Source organism: Leucoraja erinacea, chromosome 11, assembly GCF_028641065.1.
Source record: "Leucoraja erinacea ecotype New England chromosome 11, Leri_hhj_1, whole genome shotgun sequence".
NCBI classification, from domain to species: Eukaryota; Metazoa; Chordata; class Chondrichthyes; order Rajiformes; family Rajidae; genus Leucoraja; species Leucoraja erinaceus.
Window position 1 is genome coordinate 8,124,108 of NC_073387.1, and position 24,244 is coordinate 8,148,351.

General features: G+C 42.4%; 1 protein-coding gene across 1 annotated transcript in view; it reads left to right on the forward strand.

Moving 5' to 3' along the window:
• The window catches only part of LOC129701436 (dedicator of cytokinesis protein 2-like), a 671,641-nt gene that overhangs the window by 559,300 nt on the left and 88,097 nt on the right, over nt 1-24,244 (forward strand). Inside the window, exons 37-40 of the mRNA XM_055642616.1 lie at nt 6,629-6,719; nt 10,785-10,904; nt 15,088-15,177; nt 17,544-17,648. Of these exons, the coding sequence (XP_055498591.1) occupies nt 6,629-6,719; nt 10,785-10,904; nt 15,088-15,177; nt 17,544-17,648 (406 nt within the window). The remainder of the gene's footprint in view (nt 1-6,628; nt 6,720-10,784; nt 10,905-15,087; nt 15,178-17,543; nt 17,649-24,244) is intronic.

A 24,244-nucleotide genomic window follows, 5' to 3' on the forward strand; every position in this document is an offset into this window, starting at 1 on the left:
TTCTACCGCATTGCAGCCCTTACACTATTTCTTTTATCGGTACTTTCTCTGTAGCTGTAACACTATATTCTGCATGGCTTGATTGTACTAATGTATGTATGTTTTACCTGAATAGCACACAAAAGGCTTTTCACTGCATATCAATACATGTCACAATACGAAGCCAATACCAATACCAGATGGAGTTTAACCTGGGCTAGTGTGAGTTATTGCACTTTGGGAGGTCAAATGTGAGGCCAAAATCTACTGTTCATGCCAAGACCCTTAACAGCATTGATGTTCAAAGTCATCTTGAGATACGTCAATTGCTCCCTGGAAATGTATACAAAGGTGTTTAGTGTGCTTGTCTTCATTGGCTAGGGCATTGAGTACAAAATTCAGGAAGTTATGTTGTAGCTTTATAATGGGCCTGTCCCACTTAACAGACTCTTTTGGCGACTGCCAGGGACTAGTTTTAATGGAATTCACCTACGACACCTGGCAACAACCTACGACAGCACCTATGTCAACATCCTACGACTGCAAAGATTGTCGCCTCTGTCGCCCAAAAATTTACAACATGTTGAAAATTTTGCGGCAGTTGCCTGTAGTCGCCCCGAAAATCGCCTAAGACTTTGATTGGGCCTCATTTCCAGTATTTTGTACAGTTCTGGTCACTCTATGTTGTGAAGGTTTTCGAGAGGGTGCAGAGTTGAATTACCAGGATGTTGCTTGGATTAAAGGGCATCGCAATACGTTTATAAAATGATGAAAGGCATAGATAGAATAGATGATCACATTGTTTTCCCGGGATGGAAATGGCCATACTGGAGGGCACAGCTTAAAGTGAAAGGGGGAAAGTTTAAAGGAGATGTGTGGGGAAAGTTGTTTTACACTTATGCTTTTTGTTTATTTTAGTTTAGTTTAGAGATACAGTGCAGAAACAGGCCCTTTAGCCCACAGAGTCTGCACTGACCAGCGATCCACATGCACGAACACTATCCTACACACACTAGGAACAATTTACATTAATACCAAGCAAATTAACCTACAAACCAATAAATCTTTGGAGTGTGGGTGGAAACTGAAGATTTCAGATAAAATCCACACAGGTCACGGGGAGAAGGTACAAATTCTGTACAGACAGCACCCATAGATCGAACCCGGATCTCTGGCACTGCAAGCGCTGTAAGGTAGCAACTCTACCGCTGCACCACTGTGCCGCCCACCTATATAGTGAGAGGTGTTTGGTACCACTGCCAGAGGCGGTGGTGGAAGTAATTAAAATAGTGGTGTTTAAGAGACTTTTAGATCAGTATATAGAATGCTTCACATTTATTAAAGTTATGTGACCCATTAACGACCTTCCATGTAACAAATTCGGAAGCAGTTAACATCCAGTGGAATTAATCCTGGAGTATAATCCCCAAACCTTCACATAACTAAAGAGAAGTGTCAAGATTGAATAATAGAAGGCATCCAGAAGAACGTTGTGGAAATAAAGTCTCCATGCACTGAAAGATTGAGGTGATCTTTCTCTTTCACAAGGCAAATCCCTCTTGTATATTAACATCATATTCTTTGCTTAGCTTGTGAACCTTATTTTCCACTGTACCAAACATTAATCAAACATTTTAAGCACCTTTTTATACCTCCAGTTTCCCTACCCCCCTGATTCACAGCTTTTGACGCGAAAAGTCACCTATTCATTTTCTCCAGAGATGCTGCCTGACCCGCTGAGCTACTCCAGCATTTTGTAACTATCTTTGGTGTAAACCAGCCTCTGCTGTCGTTTCCCACGCATTTTAAGTATGGAACTTCAGATGGAATCTGTTGGCATTGGCACATTTTGGAACTCATAGTGTGGGATGGTAGAGTTGAATTTTGAGAATGATTTGCAGAGATGTGTTTCATGTTCGCTTTGGCTTTAGATACCTGAGGAGTGGTTCAGTAGAAGATAACAATGGCGTTGTGGGCCAGGGCAAGTGATTACCTAGACATTGGACAAAGCTGTTTTGGCATTAGATTTCATTTTCTGCCAAAGATTTAGCCTTTTACTTGCCTTTTCCATTCCCCCGCAAGAGTCAGATTATCTTGTCCTAGTTCATACAGTGGCAACACTGCCTATGGGTGCTGTCTGGCCAGAGTTTGTTCTCCCTGTGACTGGCATGGCTTTACTCTGAGATCTTTAGTTTTACCCACACTCCAAAGATGTACAGGCTTGTAGGTTAATTGGCTTGGTACAAGAAATGTTTTAAAAAATCGCCTTAGTGTGTATAGGATAGTGTTAGTGTATGGGAATCACTAGTCGGTGTGGACTCGGTGGACCGAAGGGCCTGTTTCCGTGCTGTATCTCTAAACTAAACTAAACAAAATATTATAGCCCATGTTCTCTTCCAAATTTTTTACATGATGATGATGTCTTTGAATTCCTCAGATGGGGAAGTGACGTGATGGTGTGAGGGAGGCTAAAGGGCCCGTCCCACTTGGCCGTCATTTGCGCCTCATTTACGCATCATATATAAAATAGGTTGACGCGTCATTATGAGGGACGTCGCGCGCATATCACGTGTCATCATGCCGTCTGATGCGCGTGAAGTCATTAGAATACCCAGCGGCGCGCGGCAACGCATGGTTACACACAGTGACGTAACCATGCGTCACCACGAGATACATGTGAGACGTCGGGATGTCAGTGTGTGACGCCAATGCATCAGCATGCGTACGAATGCATCAGCGAGCGAGGATTTCGTGCAGCACGAAATCCTGGAGCGCCACGCTCACCTCCACACTCCTCCATCCCTCTCCATGCGCCCGTCCCACGCTACCCGTGCGTCACAAAGCGACAACCACATTTTTGAAGGTCGCGTATATGGCGTGCAAACGACAACCAAGTGAGACAGGCCCTTAGTGGAAGGAATACTTGCAATCACCTTTTTCAAGTAATGCCCAACAGTCTAAATAAAGAGAAACAGGAGTTTGCAATTATATTTCCTGGTAAAAGGGAACTGACATATGGATACTCAGGGCAGTGCCAAGCAAGAAGATGTGGTCAGAATGTGTAGGAAAGAACTGCAGATTGCTGGTTTAAATCGAAGGTAGACAAGGTAGAAGGTTGGGTTCTTGTCTACCCAAGAAGAGGAGGTCCTTGGAGCAGGAGTAGGATAAGAAGTATATAGGATACGTTTTATAGTAAATGCCTACTATGTCCTGTGTGCTGAAGCAAAGCAAGAATTTAATTGTCCTATCAGGGACACAGGACAATAAACACACTTGAACTCACTTGAACTTGAACTTGAACTTGAATCATGAAGAGATTTTCAAAAGACAAGGGAACCCATTCACCCTCTTAGTTATGGCTCAGATCAGGAAAACACACAGAGTAAATCTCATACACCAGTGGCGAGTTTTCTAAAGATGGTGTTTTTTCAGACATTGTCATGGTATACTGAGGTAGCACTTAAAGTGTGGGCTTGCATATACTTCACTATTTCAAAAGTCTATAATGAATGTATTCACTTTACAATGGTTACGTGCAAATTTTATATTTTCACCATAATTCACCAGTAATCCACTTTTCTTTCTAGTCTTCATACAATGTTTCATCTCCTCAGGAGTAGCAGTTACCTATCTGATGAGATCTTTAGGTTATCTTTACTATGCTAGCCATATTTCTCATCATCCTTTTCCAGTATGTAAGGCTCTTGGGTTAATCATGAAACAAACTTGCCTAATTTTCTTACAATTTCAGGAGATTTATTTCAGAAGGGCGGCAAGGTGGCGCAGCGGTAGAGTTGCTGCCTCACAGCATCAATAGACCCGGGTTCAATCCTGACTACGGGTGCTGTCTGTACGGAGTTTGTATGTTCTCCCCATGACCGCATGGGTTTTCTCCGAGATCTTCAGTTTCCTCCCACACTCCAAAGATGTACTGATTTGTAGGTTAATTGGCTTGGTATAAGTGTAAATTGTCCCTAATGTGTGTTGGATAGTGTTAATATACAGGGATCGCTGGCCAGTACAGATTTGGTGGGCCAAAGGGCCTGTTTCCGTGCTGTATCTCTAAACTAAACTAAGCTAAACTAATTTCTTCTTCTGCTTTCATTCATCACTGATGTATACGTATACGACAAAATGCTAAAACCCCAGTACAATTCACATGTGAAAATCATTGTCACGTCCAGAAAACAAATCTATTATTAATTTGGGTTGGCATGGAATCCAAGTCATTTATGAAACTGGAATTTGGTTGGTGATAGGAGGCAGCGGATACTAGTGGAGGTTTCATTTTCTTACTGCAACTCTATAACAGGGGTGTATCACAAGTAGCAGTGCAGAGATCTTTGTTACTTGTAATTTATATAAATGACTTATAAGAGAATGCCTGTGGGCTGTTAAATAGATTTAGTGATCTCTTGAAGATTGGTGGAGTTGAAAATAAGAAGATAATTGCTAAGAATGCAGATACATTGATCAGTGGGTGGAAGGGTGGCAGATGGAATTTAATCCAGACAAGTGTGGAGTGATGTACTTAGGGTCATCTAATACTGGCCAGACATATGCGGTAATTGGCAGAGATCTTAGAATTGTTAATAATGGCACAGGTGGATAGGGTAGTGAAGAATACATTTAGTGTAGGGAGGAACTGCAGATGCTGGGTCATACCGAAGATAGACACACAATGCTGGAGTCTCAGCGGGTCAAGCAGCATCTCTGCAGACAGGGTCTGAGAAAGAGTCTCGACCAGAAACGTCACCTATGTCCTTTCTCCAGAGATGTCGCCTGACCCAATGAGCTACTCCAGCATTTTGTGTCAACTTCCGAAGAAGACATTTAGTTTGCTTGCCTTCATGCACAGAGGTATTGAGTCTAAGAGTTGGCACATCAAGTTGCAGTTGTGCAAAACATTGGTTAGGCCAAACTTAGAACAATATGTGTAGCTCTGGTCAACACACTGTATGCATCACATCTACACTATCAGAAGGGAACTGGTGGTGCTAGAAAAAAGTTCAGAAGAGATTCACCAGGATATCGCCTGGAGTGAACGACTTTTTAGTTGCATGGATTGGCTGAGATTGTTCTCACTGAAATGCAGGAGGCTGAGGGGAACCACTAAAAAATAACGAAGGGCCTGGATAGGAGAGATAGTCACAGTCTTTTTGAAAATGTGAAGGAGTCTAAAATTAGAGGATATGTGTTTAAGATAAAAGGGCCAAATATTTAAAGGAGACCTAAACGGGCAGAGTTTTTTACAAGGAGGTTGGTGGATATAGGGAACAAGCTGGTAGAGGAGGCGGTGGAGCATTTGAAAACCATTTAGACAGGTACTGTGGAATATGGTACAAATGTAGGAAAATGGGATTAGTGTGGCTTGGCATTTCTGCGGCATGGAAGAGTTGGGCCGATAGGCCTGTTCCCATGCTGTACAACTCTACAACCCTCTGGCTATATGGCATAAGGAGATAGAGAAATGCAATATAGACTCATAAAATGAGCTATGGCAGAAGGGAAAGGGAGTAGGAGGGGAAACTAGAAGAGAATAAAAGGGACAAAAGGAACTTGCTGAGGTGTGTGCTAAACTGCTGAAAATTTTGGAACTTTGTTGCAAAGTAGAAGTGTGCATTTGCTAACTCATAACTTCAGCAACCCATGTTTGCTCTTGACCGACCGTGCAGTTTATGTGGAAGTTACACATTCTTGTGTGAATGCAAAGTTCCCCCCCCCCCCCAAGATATTCCAATTTCCTCCCACATCTTCGAGAATTGCAAGCAGGTTGGGTAATTGGCCACTGTAGACTACCCACAGTAAGAGCGGATAGTAGAAGAATCACTGGGAGATGATGGGCTTGTGAAGGAGTATAGGGAAATGGGATAACTGTAAGACCCAATGCAGACTCGATGGGCCAACAACTTTCTTATATGTTGCAAGAAATTAAGAACAATTAGATTTGAATGTGAAAAATGTTCAACAGTTTAGACAGCCTCCATAGTGAGATAAATGAAACAAGCCATATAAGTTTGTGCTTGATGTCACCGCATTAGATGTGATGAAAGGTCATCAACCTGAAATGTTGACTGTTTCTCTCTCTACCAATGCTGCCTGACCTGCTGAGTAATTTCCACATTGTCTGTTTTTATTTAATCTGCAGAAATAATGGTTATACTCTTTCGTAGATACCCAAGAATTTTCCAGAATAGGCAAAATCAGTTACGGACAATGATATGGATTTATATTATCAGATATTATTGATTATTGATATTATATATTATTGATATTATCAGATTGCTCAATGACTTATTTTTAGATTGCTCTCTGCCATTTTAGTGGTAGTGATAATCCGTTTTACATAAATAGGGACGGGAATATGAGATAAGTACATAAGGGTCTTCACACAACAGCTTCAGTGACAGTAATTTCTAATTATTAACAAGCTGCTCCACAAATTCTTGTTACAAATCATTATCCGAGCCTTGCACCCTTTGGGAACAATCATGTACACTAATGAATGTTATTTTGACAATACTGATCAGTTTAACCATCCAAAATCATATAATTTATCCTTTTTATTTCTGAAGTTAATTGCAGCTCGGTCAATGTAGGGAAACACAGTAGCTTCAGCATTGTTCAATGTTTTGCTTGTGCTCTACAGATATTTGTACAAGCTTCGAGATCTGCACCTGGAGTGTGAAAACTACACCGAGGCTGCGTACACCCTGCTCTTGCATGCTAAACTGCTCAAGGTATGGAATGTTCCCAACATGACACCTATTCTAAAGACAGCTAAGTTACCTATTCACATCTAAGTGGCAACTTTTTCACAGAGGATGGTATGTATATGGAATGAGTAGCCAGAGGAAGTAGTTGAGGCAGATACTATAACAGCAATTAAAAGACACTTGGATAGGTAGATGGATAAGAACATTTCAGAGGGATGTGGCGGAAGGAACTGCAGATGCTGGTTTAAACCGAAGATAGACACAAAAAGCTGGAGTAACTCAACGGGTCAGACAGTCTCACCCACTGGGTTACTTCAGGTTTTTGTGTCCATCCAAGGTTTATCGGGATATCAGTCAAACAGTCAAATGGAACGAGCTTAGATGAAGCATCTTGGTCGGCACGGACAGTTGGGCAGAAGGGCCTGTTTCCGTGCTGTACAACTCTATGTCTCTATGTTACATTAAATTAATTATAGAGCTGTGCTGGAAGAATGCAAAGGAGAATAATCGCTTAGTGGTCAAGAAAGATAGATGATAAAAGATTCAGCTTTGGACAATAGGACTGAGCATGCAATGTAACTGTGTGACTACCTTGCATACTGCCATGGTTGAAGGCAACTTTTTGCTATGACCTCATAATATGTCAGAAAGCAGGCACATTTATCTGGCTAAGCATGTTTACTGACCATTGAGGAGACAGAAACAATAGTGATAGAATAATAGAGCTCAGGAACAGGTCCTTCAGCCCAAAATGTCTATGTCGATCTAGGGAAGCAAATTCCAATCACCTATTCACTTCCAACTAACACCCAGCACCATGTGTTTTGATTCCTGAACATCTCTTATGTGCTTTAACCCTATTTACGTGGGTAAATGGTCAGTTGGCACCAGTATCCTATGGGTGTGATTAGGTTCAGGAGATTGCTATGGGCTCTTCATCAGTGGATCAGTGTTTCGAGTGCCAGCTGAAACTGGAATGACTCTAAAGTGGAGATGCACAGTGAATAGGGTAATGTTCTAACAAATACAACCCTACTAAAATTGGTATCAATTGTGGCATCCATAGGACATTTAACAAGTACAGACTGATCCAATAAAAGGCACATGAGGAAGATCCTTTGGGTATGTTGATAGGCAAGCACACATGGTGATCCTGGATCAGGTTCACAGGTGGGCAGAGTGGTGATGGACACTTTTGGCATGCTGGCCTCTATTAGTAAAGGCACTGAGTATAGAATGTGTCATTATGTTGTGGTTATACAAGAAGTTAGTGAGGGCACACTTGGAGTACAGTGTTCAGTTTTGGTCACCCACCTATAGAAAAGATGCTAATGATCTGGAAAGAGTGCAGAAAAGATTCATGAATATGTTGCCAGGACTCAAGCAACTAAAGTATAGGGAGCGGTTTGGCACGCTGGGTCTTTCTCTCTTGGAGCACAGGAGACTGAGGGGTGATCCTATAGAGGTGTGTAAAATAATGAGGGGCATAGATAGGATGAAAACACAGTCTTTTTTCCCCAGAGTTGGGGAATCAAGGGCCAAACGCTATAGGTTTAAAATAAGAAGGGAAAGATTTAAGGCCCTGTCCCACTTTCCTGAGTTACTCACAAACTCTCCCGAGTTTTCCCCTTGATTCGAACTCGGAGAATTACAGTAACAGCCGTTCAAAGGTACTCGGGGCTATTTTTTTAACTCGTGGACATTTTTCAACATGTTGAAAAAACGTCCCGACTTACCTGATGCCCCGAGTTCCTACAGCTGGCATTAAGAGCCGCTACGAAACATCTACGGACTCGCTACCAACATTACCCGACATTCCCTGAGTTCGAATCAAGGGGAAAACTCGGGAGAGTTCGTGAGTAACTCGGGAAAGTGGGACAGGGCCTTTAATAGGATCCTGACGGGCAACTTTTTAACACAGACTATTGTGTGTACATAGAATAAGCTGTCAGAAGGAAGTGGAAGCGGTAGTAAATTAACTTTTACTCAGGTGCATGGATATGAAGGTTTTAGAGGGATAATGGTCAAATGTGGGCAAATGAGATTTGTGGAGGTGGGCAGCAAGCTCAGTAAGGCCGAGTTGGGCCAAGGGGCAGCTCTCTTTGCTATATGACTCTATGTCTCTATAACTCTATAACCATTCCATGTTCTGACTTCACTCTAAAGAAATGTCCACATCCTCACAGCTGACTAATTAAAACACATACAAGTATTTCTGCTTTCACACATATTTCCACAGTGCAAATTGGTTATAATGTGATTGATGGATAAGGAAACACAATTGAATTACGTGGGTTGGTCTGATTAAAATGCAATTATGAAGAGGAAAAATCTGTTTAAATCTGTGTTTTGAAGGCAACTATAACTTATTCTGATGTGAAGCGACTCTCTATTATGTGAGATTTCTAAGGAACTTAACTATTGTGTTACGGCATGTTAGATTTCATTAAGGTACCATAGAGAAGAGTTCTACATGAAAAATATCCTTATAATTTCATCTCTTTTTTATCATAGTCTTTTATTTTATTGGCACTATTCTCCAAGGCCTTGATTGATATGAAGATGAGATTTATAGGCACAGAGTTTATGAAATAGTAGAGTGGAATTATTATAGTTACAGGAGGTCTTCTTGACATGGGAGAATTTTATTTGTCTCTGCAACATTTTGTTCTTGGTTGTTCAAGAACTACTGCCTGGTGCAGATCATTGATTGATCCAACTTCAAGGCTCCACTATCGATTCACTGGCACATATGAGACAGAGGAAAATAAAGCAGGCATTTGGATTAATTCTCCCAGGATACCAACTTTGTTCTCTCGCAGAAATAAAATGAGAAAATACTGGAAATCCTTCGTCGGGCCGGCAGCAACTGGAAAAAGAGAATCTGTTAATATTTAAGATTCGGGACCCTTCATTTGATTGGGGAAATGAGCAAACAAGTTAGATTTCAGATGCTGAAAGGGTGGGGGAAGAATAGGTTGAATAAAGAATATCTCTGAGAAGCTGAGATCATATGAGTTTATGAGTTGAGCAGTAGTTTGGATCAAATCAAGCTTTTTGTCCGTATATTGTGGCTTGGCTGTGGGACATACCCAGCGAGTATATGAATGCAAAAATAAATCAGATGCCAGGCAGATGGATGGCACAGTGGCACAGTGCTGCCTTACAGGGCTTGCAGCGCCAGAGACCCGGGTTCGATCCCGACTACGGCTGCTGTCTGTACGGAGTTTGTACGTTCTCCCCGTGACCGCATGGGTTTTCTCCGAGGATCTTTGGTTTCCTCCCACACTCCAAAGACGTACAGGTTTGTAGGTTAATTGGCTTGGGTTTGTATACTTGGTATAAGTGTAAATTGTCCCTAGTGTGTGTGGGCTTGTGTTAGTCTGCGGGGATCCCTGCATGGCACGGACTCGGTGGGCCAAAGGGCCTGTTTCCACGCTGTATCTCTAAACTAAACAAAACTAAATGGACAGTTCTGATACAAAAAATAGAATAAAAAATTGATTAACCTAAGCATAGAATTCTATATTGAGTCCAGAAGGCTGTGCCATGCTTGTAATAAGACAAGGTTTTGTTTCAGAAGCCTGTATTTAGCCTCATTGTAATAGTGCAGTGGGTCACAGACTGAAGCTCAGAGTGGGAGTGGACTGGGGAATGAAAGCCACTGGTAATCTAAAGGTGAGCACCACTTCTGCACCACTTCTGCCATCACAGGTGCTGTCTGTATGGAGTTTGTACGTTCTCCCTGTGATCTGCAAGGGTTTTCTCCGAGAACTTTGATTTCCTCTTTAATTTGCTTCTGTAAAATTGTATATTGTCCCTAGTGTGTGTAGGATTGTGTGAGTGTACGGGGATCGCTGGTTGGCACAGACTCGGTGGGCCGAAAGGCCTGTTTCCGCGCTGTATCTCTAAAGTCTATAAGCAACACTAGCCTTAAGTACAGTGATTGCTAGCACTCTTTGTTGGGACAGATATGTAAAATTGAACAACTTCTGAAAAAATGCGTCAAAACAAATGTCTTCCCAACAGTGGTTCCTTTACACATATGAGTTTGTGTAACGCTGACCCAGTTTTCATTTTCTGATTTAGTGGTCTGATGAACAGTGTACGTCCCACGTTATGCCAAGAGATTTTCACATTTCGCAAACGCAGCGGCAGCTGAAGGAGACCCTGTACAAAACCATCATTAATTACTTCGACAAGGGAAAGGTGAGTGAAAGTGACTGTGGTGGGGACCTTGCCAGATCAGCAGCAGTTGTGCTGCATTTAAAGTTGGAGGTTGACGTGACGGAGAATACGTTGCAAAGAAACAAATGAGAGAAGGGGATTGATGGGATTACTTTGAAAACTGGCATTAATTTAGGGGCCAAAGAGACATTATATATTGGAAGAAAATATGACATTTGTAAACCTTTCCCCATTTGGGCTTCATGTTCAGAGGCCAATTCATTGGCTATATTTAAGAGGGAGTTAGATGTGGCCCTTGTGGCTAAAGGGATCAGGGGGTATGGAGAGAAGGCAGGTACAGGATACTGAGTTGGATGATCAGCCATGATCATATTGAATGGCGGTGCAGGCTCGAAGGGCAGAATGGCCTACTCCTGCACCTATTTCTATGTTTCTATGTAACTCCAGACCAACCAATTTTGTTGTCTCTTAAATGCCCTCGGAAAATGGCCTGGTAGTCATTCAGTTCATGTCAAGGCAAATCGAGTTTCCTGTCATATACGCAACTATGGTGAGGTGAGGTACAGTTACAATAAAGCATTTTGCTTGCAGCTGCATCACAAGAGAGAAGACACCACACGTCAAGACATTATACATAAATTACAGATAATATTTCTCAAATTAAGAAGATTGTGCATTTAAAAAATATTATTGCAAAATTCAAAAACAGTAAAGAAGGGCCTGTTCCAGTTGGTGGGTTTTTTTTCCGGCAACTGCCGGCGTCGTATCAGTGTCGCCAAAAGATTTCGAACATTTCAAAATCCAGCGTCGACAAAAAAAATGTTGCGACATTTGAAAAAAACACTGCGCGCCATACGTCATCACGCCAAAACTTTTTGATGACCTGTCAGTCAATGATACCGGCAGTCACCGAAAAATCGCCAAGTGGGACAGGCCCTTAAATCCATGGTATTCACGGTAGTGCAAGATATGGACCACCGTGTTCCATTCAATATTTGTGGTAGGATTAATGTTATGCAGTTGGTTCAAGGAATTGATAGTTGTTGGAACGTAGACACAAAGTGCTGGAGTAACTCAGTTATCTACTTTTCTACAACAATCAGTTTCTCGAACAACTGCACAACCGTTTTAACTCCCCATGCCCAGACTATCTATCTGCCCTGGGCCTCCTCAATCACCAGAGTGAGGCTACACACCTACTGGAGGAATAACACCTCATCTTCTGCATTAGCAACCGAGAAATCTACCAGGCCCTCCTCACCTATATCAACCTATTACCCGCTGGCTTTGTACTGCGTTCCCTCTCTTCCAACTTTCTTTCCCCTCTACAATCAGACTGAAGAAGGGTCCTGTCCCGAAATATCACCTATGCATGTTCTCCAGAGATGCTGCCTGACTTGCTGAGTTACTCCAGCACTATGTGTCTTCTTTTGTAAATCAGCATCTGCAGTTCCTTGTTTCAACAGTTGTAGAAAAGTAGCTGTTCCCGAACCTGGTGGCGTGATTCTTTGTGCTTCTTTACCTCCTGTCCGACTGTAGCGCAAATTCAAAGGCAATAAGGGATGGGCAATAAATGCTATCGTTTTCGGCAATGGCCGGCTCCCCATCAATGTATAAAACAGAAAATGTCTCAGCCTTGCTTCCAATCAGATGGTCCCTATAAAAGTCTAGCAGGATATGCTCCTAACTCCTTGACTGTGACTAGTTCACACCCAATGATATTGGTTATGGACATGTCTTCATTATGAATGTTTCAAAGAAAGGAAAGACATTTTGTTCCTCTTGTTACATTTTTCTTAGAACCTTATAATGCGCATCGCTGCTAATAAATTGTCAAATAAAGAAAGCCAACCTGCGCCCAGGTTCCCACAAAAGGCATAAAGAAAAGGTTTGTGTTATGCACTAAAGTGAGGAAATTTATCACAATACAAGAGAACTTCTCAGCTTGTCTTCAACTGGGGCTATGGAAGCTTAGTTCAATGTCTCATCGGAAAGTCAGTGGGACAAAGGTTGCAATTACTTTCACAGTACTGCACAGCTCTTTCAATGGATCACAGTTCACCTGTTGAATAAACCCCTCAGGCTTCTGATAGGGTGACCATGTCACTGTTGAAAGTGTGTTCCTACCTGCTTGTGTTCACTGCACAGAAATGCCCAGCTTTTCACAGCTCTCTTGTGCTTCTATTTACCTTTCTTCTCATTGCTTCATGTCACTTTGTAAAGATGCTCCCATTCATTGTACTATTTGTGGTATCCTCCACATACGGTGTAGGTTAGAGAGAAAGAGGAAAATCATTCTCTGGTCAGATCTATAGAGTCCTTTTCCTGACCTGTGGAGAGAGACTAGGTGGAGCAGAAGACAAAACAAATAAAATAGGCAGGCTTTTAGACCCAACGTACCATTCAGGATGCATTTTTGATTCAACATATGCCAATCAGCATGGTTAATACAAATCTGGACCAAACGTATGCCAATCAACATGGTTAATACAATTCTGGATCAAACATATGCCAAGCAGTGTGATTGAAACAATTGTGCCAACATGTGCCAGCCAGCATGAGTGATATAATTCTGGACCAAGCATATGCCAACCAGCATGGTTAATACAATTTTGCACTCAATATCTGTCAGCCAGCACGCGTGATACAATTTTGCACCCAAACTGTGCAAGCCAGCATGAGTGATGCAATTAGGGATCTCAGCAGTAATTTCAACTTGAGCTAAGTGCTAAGGACTGCTATTCCTGGCAAGCATGACCTTGTATGCACATGATAATGTAACAACAGACTGAAGCAGTAAACCATTTATTCAAGGTAGTCACTGAAAAACCTTGCTGACAAAAAGAATGGGTAAGCCAAGGTAAAAATGTTCATATCACCTTTTACTAATAATAAATGAAAGCAATAAATATAAGATAAACCTCTTTGAAGAGTAATCTAAACAATCTCAGCACTCAAATCACCTTAGCCAATTAAAATGCTTTGAAATACAATCGCTTACAACGTCTATTAAATTCAGTAACTAAATTATACTCAGTAAGGCTTGCAAGATGTAATAAGGTGCTGATGAGATAATCTAGCTTAATGGTTTTTATTAAGGGATGAATGTCGAGTTCGATGCTGGGGTGAATTACCTCACCATATAACCATATAACCATATAACAATTACAGCACGGAAACAGGCCATCTCGACCCTTCTAGTCCGTGCCGAACACATAATCTCCCCTAGTCCCATATGCCTACGCTCAGACCATAACCCTCCATTCCCTTCCCATCCATATAACTATCCAATTTATTTTTAAATGATAAAAACGAACCTGCCTCCACCACCTTCACTGGAAGCTCATTCCACACAGCTACCACTCTCTGAGTAAAGAAGTTTCCCCTCATGTTACTCCTAAACTTCAGTCCCTTAATTCTCAAGTCATGTCCCCTTGTTTGAATCTTCCCTACTCTCAGTGGGAAAAGCTTTTCCACGTCAACTCTGTTTATCCCTCTCATCATTTTAAAAACCTCTATCAAGTCCCCCCTTAACCTTCTGCGCTCCAAAGAATAAAGCCCTAACTTGTTCAACCTTTCTCTGTAACTTAGTTGCTGAAACCCAGGCAACATTCTAGTACCTTTGCCTTGTTCCTTTGTTTATTATTTAGTAGTAGTTTGAGAGCCTGTACACCCAGTGTACAGCCAAAGGAATGCATTTTTCTGTTGGCCTTACACTGGAAGACTAACTCATGTTATGGTCAAGTTGAAGATAAAGGTTAAAAGAGGGCATCCCTGTGTCTCCCGATTTCTCTTGTTTCCCTCAACTCTTGCCATGATTTCTGACCATTCCCCACGACTCTCCAAACTGATCTTGGCCCAGAGTCCTCCTTTGCTGCCACCCTCCTCATTGCAAGAGACCTTTCCAGACTTACGATGCAACTGGTCTTTCCAAAATGAAGAGCTGGTTTGATGCTCACAAAATTTGAAGTAGTTGTGGCCACAGAGTACCGGACATAGTACAACCCAACGCCCACTTTTGATTTGAGAGTGGGCTTTATCATTAGTCAGAGGTACGTTCTGTCTCAAGCGATAGAGTAAAAACAGTAAAGGGAAAAGGAAAGGTTTACTAATGTGGACACCCACCAGCCCTCCATTAAATCACCAATACCTAGAACGGTCACATCTCAATGAACACTTGCTAATAAGACTGCTTCTCTTTTAGATGTGGGAGGAAGCCTTGAACCTTTGCAAAGAGCTGGCAGAACAGTTTGAAATGGAAATTTTTGACTACGAGCTTCTCAGCCAGAACCTGGTAAGTTTCCATGAGCACGCTGCTGTGACAAAGTGCTTCAAAATGCCAATTCTCAAACTGTCAGTTCCAAAAACATGTTTTAAAGATCTAAAGCTTAATGTTTCTCTGGGACCTGCTGCCTGCCAGATACATGTTAGGCAGCATATATTTTCTCATCATCCCTGCTGTTGTTTGCTGGTTCCGTGGTCACTGAATGATGTTGCAGTGGTTGCTAAATCCATGAGTAGTTGTGTTAGTATTCACTGAATTAAATGGACAAGGATGTTCCTCCAGCTACACTCTTAGAACTTAGAATCTTTGTGTCCAGAAGGGTAAGGGAAACAGGAACTTGGGAACCATCGTCATATTTGACGGCAAAGTACTCAGTGCAAGCAATCGGAACATACTGGGCTCCCAGTAATCATATCCCTCAGGAAAATAGGACATGAGACCAAAAAGATGCATGATTAAAATCACCTAAAATCACTGTTGCAGTCTGATCAGCAGCACGAGTTATATATTTCTGAAACAGACCATCCACAGAAGCATGATGCACACACAATACAGGGGTGGTTCCCACTGTGCAGTTGCATACATGACAAATATAGCACGAACGAACAATTGAAGCTTTAATGTTGCTGGGTAAAACAAAATCTCTTAATACTTATTCTATCTTCCCAGGGTTAATTGGATGTTGGGAATAGTTTCTGTTCCATTTCACTATAATTCTATATGTCCAAGGGGAAATTCCCCACTGTCCTTAATGATATAATAATTTGACAAAGAAGACCACGACAATTATACCGCTTTGATCCACCATTCCACAAGATCATGGCTAAATGTTTACATCAACTACACTTCAGCTAGAGTTTCTTTTTTTTTTACATGTTTTAGTATCCAAAAATATAATTCTTGAGTGTACTCTATTACTGAGGCATGTGCTGAATTGAATTGAATTGAATTGAATACTTTATTGTCACAAGTGACAAGTCACAGTGAAATTCTTTGTTTGCAAACCCAGGGTATGCAAACAAAGGGTATGATGTACAAATTGTATCATTGCAACTTCCAAGGCTTCTTTCCTAAGAACCTCCTAAACCCATATCCTCAGCTACATGGAGGAAGAAGAAGGACATCAGGCGTCAGAGAAAGCCCATCTCCTGCACATCACCCTCCAAGTTGTTCGGATTTCAAAGTAAATCACAATATTCCCTTCATGTCATTAAAGGGCCTGTCCCACTTACGTGTCCTTGGCACGCAAATTACGCGATCTCGTGGTCGCGTTGAGCCGAGATGGTCCCGTGAAGGTCGGGCACGATTACATGCTTACGCACAGCCGTCTGGAGCGCGTGACGTCATTTGAAGATGGACACAAAGCTGGATTAACTCAGCGGGACCAGCATCATCTCTGGAGAGAAGCAATGGGTGATGTTTCAGGTCGAGACTCTTCTTCAGTCTGAAAAGAAGGGTCTTGACCTGAAACGTCACACATTGCTTCTCTCCAGTGATGCTGCCGGTCCCGCTTGTTTACTCCTGCATTTTGTGTCCATCTTCAATTTTCTTGGCCCCGCTCTGGGAATAGAAGTGGTGGCGGATCTGGACCGCAACGGCCGTGAGCCCCAGGCTGAGTTCGGCGATCGTTTGCCTGCTACTCCTGCTGTTGAAGGTGAGACGTTGCGTCGAGCCAGGGTCTTGGGCCTGTCCCACTTTGGCCGTCAGTTCCAAATTCTCTGCCACAGAGGGTAGTTGAGGCCAGTTCATTGGCTATATTTAAGAGGGAGTTAGATGTGGCCCTTGTAGCAAAAGAGATCGGGGGTACGGAGAGAAGGCAGGTACAGGATACTGAGTTGGATGATCAGCCATGATCATATTGAATGGTGGTGCAGGCTCGAAGGGCTGAATGGCCTACTCCTGCACCTATTTTCTATGTTCCTATGTTTCTATATTTCCGCGGCAGGCTGTTGTCGCACGAAGGTTTTGTTCGCTACAAACATTTCGGAGCCCCGCGTGATGTCGCGCACAACTACATACCCCTCCGCGCTTCTTAGTGGGACCGGCTCCGCACGGCCATTCGATGCCCGCGCGCCTCAACATGACCACGAGGTCGCGTAATTTGCGTGCCAAGGACACGTAAGTGCCAAGGACACTTAAGTATAAATCCTAGAAAGCAGCAAGTCTCACAGAACTGTGGGAAGTTGCAGACCCACAGAGAGTGCAGTGGTCCATCATCATTTTCTCAACAACAATACACTTGGACATTGAAGTCACACATTGGTATTGACTCTGAAGTCCCACGTGTGTGTAGGAAAACTATAAAGATGCAAACATTTTGACTAAAATTCAGATTTCATTGTAAATAACCAGCAGCTTTGCATGTCTACCCACAGAAAGAGCAAGCGACATTCTACGAGAACATCATGAAGATTCTGCGGCCAACTCCTGATTACTTTGCCGTGGGTTTCTATGGCCGTGGTTTTCCACTATTCCTTAGGGTGAGTCTTGATTTCAGGATTTTTTGGCATCAGCGTTGATATGGTATTGTGCCAATTGGGCCAACCACTGTGACCAGGAGGGATTTGCATGGCAGAAAAACACACTCAGTTTGTGCTTGCCAATATGTAGTTGGGTGAACATTTTGTCTCATTTTGTTTTAGATTGGTGTTGGCATTAATATTGATTCATTATTGTACCGTGCATCGAGACACGGTGAAAAACCTTGTTTTGCTCATTATCCAGGCAAATCATAGCATCCGTGAGAATAATCAAACAATATAGTGTTGCAGGTGCGGAGAAAGTGCAAAAATAAAATTGTGCAAGGGCCAGAATGTGGTAAATTGGGAGATTGAGAGTACATCCTTCATTTATGTGAGGACTGTTCAGTGGGCTAATAACAGTGGGGAAGAAGCTGTTCTTGAAGCTGGTGCTATGTGCTTTCAAGCTTTTACATATTCTGCCCAAAGGGAAGAAAAGGGATTCACCAGGTGTGAGTGGTCTTTGATTATGTTGGCTGCTTTCCCAGGGTAATGTGAAGTTTAGGTGTAGTTTAGGTGTAGAGATGCAGCATGGAAACAGACCCTTCAGTCCAGAAAGTCTGTGCCAACCACCAATCACCCGTACATTGGTTCTATCCTACACCCTAGACAACATTTGCAGAAGCCAATTAACGTACAAACCTGCACGTCTTTGGAATGTGGGAGGAAACCGGTGCAGTTGGCGAAAGCCCACACGGTCACGGGGAGAACATAAATACTCCGTACAGACAGAAACATAGTCAGGATTGAATCCGGATCTCTGGCACTGTAAGGCAGCAGCTTTACCGCTGCACCACTGTGCCGCCCCCGTTGATGTTGGGGAGCCTGGTTTATGTGATGGACTGGGCTATGTTCACAATTCTCTGCTATTTCTTATATTCTTGGGTAGTGCAGATGCTGAACCAAGCTGCGATGAATCCTGATAGGTTTCTTTCTTTCATCCTTAGTAAATGGAGGCTCATTTTACACATGCCCTGTTTCCTTTGCATTTTGAGGAAGAAGAGGCATTGCTGTAGCTTTTTTTTGGCCAATACAAATTGTTTGGTAAAATTGACACCAAGAAACTTGAAGCTCTTGGCCATCTCCACATCAGCAGCGTTACTGCAGATTAGTGTGTATACTCCACCCCATTTCCTGAAATCCATACCGAGCTCCTTTGTTTTGATGACATTGTGAGAGAGGTTGTGATGTTGACACCGTATTACTAAGCTCTCTACCTCATTTTGGGTGTTGGACAGGCAGCTTCGCCATTCAATAACTGTGGAAACATTTAGAGAATTGACTGAACACCTTCTCTCAATCCACCTTGGCCCACGCGATCTCCCAGTTGCTATATACTTTAACTCCCTCTCCCATTTCTATACTGACCATTCTGTCCTGGGCATCCTCCACTGTCAGACTGAGGGCCAATGCCAATTAGAGGAACAGCACCTCATATTTTGCTTGGGCAGTTTACTACATTTCTCTAACTTCAAGTAACCCTTGCTTTCCCTCTCCATCCTTTCCCCAACCTAATTCTCCGACTAGTTTCATTGTCCTCCTGATTAATTTTACTGATTGTATGCCTCATTGTCACCTTCCCCTCAGCCAACAATTAATCATTCTCTATTTCCTTGATCAACATCTGCTTTGACCTGTCATTTTCACACCTTACCCTTCCATATCTCCAGTTTCACTCTGCCCTGAATCTCAGTCTGAAGAAGGGTCTCAACCCGAAACATCACCCATTTCTTCTCTCCAGAGATGCTGCGTGAGCTACTCCAGTATGTTTTGTCTATTTTAAGTAAATTGATGCCAAGTTAGAGGTGGCTGTGCGGTGCACATGTAGAACCTAACATGTTCTCAGATTATGCAACTGTGTAAAAGTAAGTTGCTCAAAAATTCTGGGGGAGTCAAAGTTAGATTCTCGAAAGAGCCGCGAAGTAATAGTGTGGAATCTCAAAGACATGCCATTGCGGGCCATCATCTGCCTATGATGGATAGATAAAAATAGAAACAGGTGAATGTGATCCCAAACAAGTGAAGAATGGTGGTGAGGCATTACATGTGAGGTGATGTAGTCAGGTAAATCAGATCACCAGTTACAATCAATGACAAGAATAAGAGGGAAAGTTACAATGTATAACAAGAGGTGACAAATACTTAATGGCAGGGTTCAAATATGGGTTTGACAGGAAAGATTAGTATAGATTGGATGTGAAATACTGTATACTGTTGAGAGGTGGCACCACGGCCATTATTTGCAAGGATCAATAACCAAATAAATATACATTTTTTCAAAAAAAGGGATGCTAATTATAGACAAAATGTGTAGGAAGTGTCTCGACCTGAAATGTCACCCATCCTTCTCCCCAGAGATGCCACTAAGTTGCTCCAATATTTTGTGCCTATGCTGGTTGTAGAAACAGTATCGTGTCTGAGGGGAATTGCTAAAAGTTACTGGGGCCTAGGGGGGAATTTCAATGGTCAGTGATTAGGCAGGGTTGGGGTCAAAAGATTAAGAGCTGGCTCTACGATAATGTACGATGCGATACTTTATGATAAACCTTATTCACCCCGGACGGAAATTGGTCTGCCGACAGTCACGACACACAAGGTACACAAAAACCTTAAATTGAAAGTGAAAACTTAAAGAAAAAGACAAGCGACTGATGGCTGGCTGCTGTGTGCACAGCACCTTCACTGGAACAAAGAAACACAGACTTATCCCCTGGACCAGGGGTGGGGAACCTTTTAATGGTGGAAGGCCGCATTAAGTTAGCTGTAATCTAATAAGGCCGCATCCAAGAAACTTCAATTAGATATACTTCAAAATGTACATTATTTTGTTAAAATAGCCCTCATGACATGCGGTGCTGGCTCGAAAATGGCCTCCTCTTGCACCTGTTTTCTATGTTTTCTATGACTTACTAATGTTTTAATTGTGGCCGTCAGTCGGGGAGGCTTATTTTGTTGAATCTTCTTTTACTCTTTGATATTTTCAATACGTTCATTTTAAGATTAAAATAAAAATAGTAAAAGATGAACCAAAAACACATTAATAATAATAAAAAGATTTGTTCTACAAAATTTGGATTCATTCAAAAGATTCCCCACCCCTGCCCTGGGCAGAAGATTCTAAACTAGAGCGTGTGTCCCCTCCCCACACCAGATCCCCCTGTGTTCTCCCACTGTCCGAGGAATCTGAGGAATCTGAGGAAGGACATTATTGCCATAGAGGGAGTGCAGAGACGGTTCACCAGACTGATTCCTGGGATGTCAGGACTGTCTTATGAAGAAAGACTGGATAGACTTGTTTTATACTCTCTAGAATTTAGGAGATTGAGAGGGGATCTTATAGAAACTTACAACATTCTTAAGGGGTTGGACAGGCTAGATGCAGGAAGATTGTTCCCGATGTTAGGGAAGTCCAGGACAAGGGGTCACAGCTTAAGGATAAGGGGGAAATCCTTTAAAACCGAGATGAGAAGAACTTTTTTCACACCGAGAGTGGTGAATCTCTGGAATTCTCTGCCACAGAGGGTAGATGAGGCCAGTTCTTTGGCTATATTTAAGAGGGAGTTAGATGTGGCCCTTGTGGCTAAGGGGATCAGGGGGTATGGAGAGAAGGCAGGTACGGGATACTGAGTTGGATGATCAGCCATGATCATATTGAATGGAGGTGCAGGCTCGAAGGGCCGAATGGCCTACTCCTGCACCTAATTTCTATGTTTCTATGTTTCTATGTCTCTCACCCTGATCGACCGCGAGGCCCCATCGCCACCGATGCTCCCGTAGCCGCCGAGGCATTTATCTCATAAATGAGATAAACCAGGAGAGCATGGAGGTATATCAATAGAAAATCCTAGACAAGGTTGGTTTGCCCCAATTACCTTTGACTGGGACAGAATTTAGAAGAGGAACTGATCAGATAGTCTGTGTCTTTGAAATAAAGATGTTTATGAGCTTTATGCTCATGTCTGTAATGGATGTGAAGAAGACAAGGGAAAAATATTTAAAATGGCCACATTCTCTACTAGAGTTCTTATGATAAAGTCAATTAGAAAATAATTTATAAATACGTTATCACAAAGTATTTGTGCATCTGAACTGTTTTGTCAAATGCATCAGTACTGTGGTATGATTAAGGCTTTCAAGGTTGTTTTCTTAAAATTAGGTCAGCACATCAAAGAAAATGGATAATGGTATTAATTTGCAGGCCAAATGCCTCTGAACTGCACAGCATGGCTGGGTTAAGTGGTTGCTCATTTTAATGAAATAATTCAGAAAGTGATGGCATAATTGGAACGTTTGAGAAATGAAGGTCAGCGTACAGCAAAGAAAATATGTAGAAGGAAAAGGAATGCAAAATGAAGGTGAGTTTAATTTGTGTCAGGTTGGAAAGTGTCCAATGAGACCTAGGGTGAAGAGTAAAGGGGCTGACCCACTGCGGCAACCTAATTGGCAAGTTTAGAAGAGTTTGCCCTCGACTCATACTCGCAGCATGGTCGACACGATATCCTAGTTGGTCTTTGTAACTCTCCTTCATGCTCGAGAGTAGTCCCCGTGTACCACTCGAGGCCTCAGCTAGGTCGCGGAGTATTTTTCAACATGCTGATAAATGCCCGCGAGTCAAAAAAGGTCGCCATGGAAAAAAACAATATTTTTTTTACTCGTAGGTTTAGTCGAAGTATGTTATTCGTAGGTAATCGAGGGTAGTCGAAGATAATCAAAGGTAGTCAAAGGTAGTCGTAGATAGTCTTCAACATAGTCAAAGGGAGGTTGAAGGAGATCGAATGAGGTCGTCTTCACTATCCACTATTCTGTGTCCAATTTTCCCGAAGCTAGTCGAATCTAGTCTTCAACATAGTCGAAGGAGGTCTTCAACATGACACTTTTTCAATCTCTCTAAAACTCTTCTAAACTCACCAATTAGGTCGCCGCAGTGCGACAGCCCCTTTAATATTTCACATGGGGAAATACACTGTATTATAATACCCCCAATAGATACTCTCACCTAAGGTGATTGCAGATCAGGATGTCAGGAGCTGCGATGTTGCAGTCCCAACAACAGTTCCTTATCCATCCATTGACAAGAGCTTGATGATGAGAGTTTAAGTCAGTGAAGTTACCCTGGGAAGAGATTGGGTCATGATCAGGAAATAGCAAACAGTGTCTGTACGGAGGTTGTACGTTCTCCCCGTGACCGTATGTGTTTTCTCCGAGATTTTCGGTTTCCTCCCGCATTCCAAAGACGTACAGGTTTGTAGGTTGATTGGCTTGGTAAATGTACAAATGATCCCTAGTCGGTGTAAGGTGCGGGGGTCGCTGGTCGGTGCGGACCCGGTGGGCCAAAGGGCCTGTTTCCACGCTGCATCTCTAAACTAAATTAAACTAAACAGTGAATTTAAATTTAGCAGATAATGAATGGAACAATATAGTAAATGATATGTGTGGAAGAGGGAGAGGGCGATAGAGTGGTTGGGAAGTTGAACTCATCGCAATGACGCTTCATTTCAAATTATGAAGATATCCATTATTTGATATCTGAGGAGACAATTCAGTTTCATGAGCAGACTAGCCATGCAAGGGACTTAAGGAGGAAGCTGGTTCAACATAAACAGAATGGTCCTGTGTTCAAACTTCCTTGGACCTCGGCGAAACATTGCAGAGTATATTGATTTGAAACCGACCTTACATGACCATTGTTCGACCTGCCCCATGTAGATTAGATCATGGAAATATTATAAATGGCAGTCCTGACCTCTTTTGCATTTCCCTACATCTGTATTGAGCAAAAGGCCAGTTCTAATGACATAAAAATAATTTAATGTCAGTTTCAAGGAATGAGGGAGGACCTAATTGAAACATGCAGACTGGTGAAAGACTTGGATATAGTTGATGTGGATGTTTCCACTAGTGGGAGAGTCTATGACTAGAGGTCATAGCCTCAAAATTAAAGGACGTTCTTTTGGGAAGGAGATGAGGAGAAAATGTATTTAGTCAGAAGGTGGTGAATCCGTGGAATTCTTCGCTATAGAAAGCTGTGGAGACCGTCAATGGATATTTTTAGGGCAGAGATGGATATATTCTTGATTAGGACAGGTGTCAGAGGTTGTGGGGAGAAGGTAGGAGAGTGGGGTTAGGAGGGAGAGATAGATTAACCATGATTGAATGACAGAGCAGACTGGATGGGCTGAATGGCCTGATTCTACTCCTATTCCTTATGACCTTATGACACACTGAACAAGGACTTTTCCAGGACGTAACCGGCTTTGATGCAAAGACCTTCCACCATTCCATGCTTTTGGTTGTTGAACATTGCCCTCTGCTCAAAGCTACCTGTGTTTGAGCATCTGCAGCTTTACAAAACACTGGTTAGACTGCAATTTGTCTTCCGTCTTGGCAGCTATGGTTGTGATGGAGAGACAGCAGAAGTGATCTACCAGGATCTTGGTTAGATTGGAGGGCTTCAGTTATGGGAAATAATGTGGGATTGTTTTCCCGAGAGTAGAGGTGGCCCAATTAAGATATATAATATTATAAGAGGCAGAAACAGGGTGGACAGTCAGATTAAT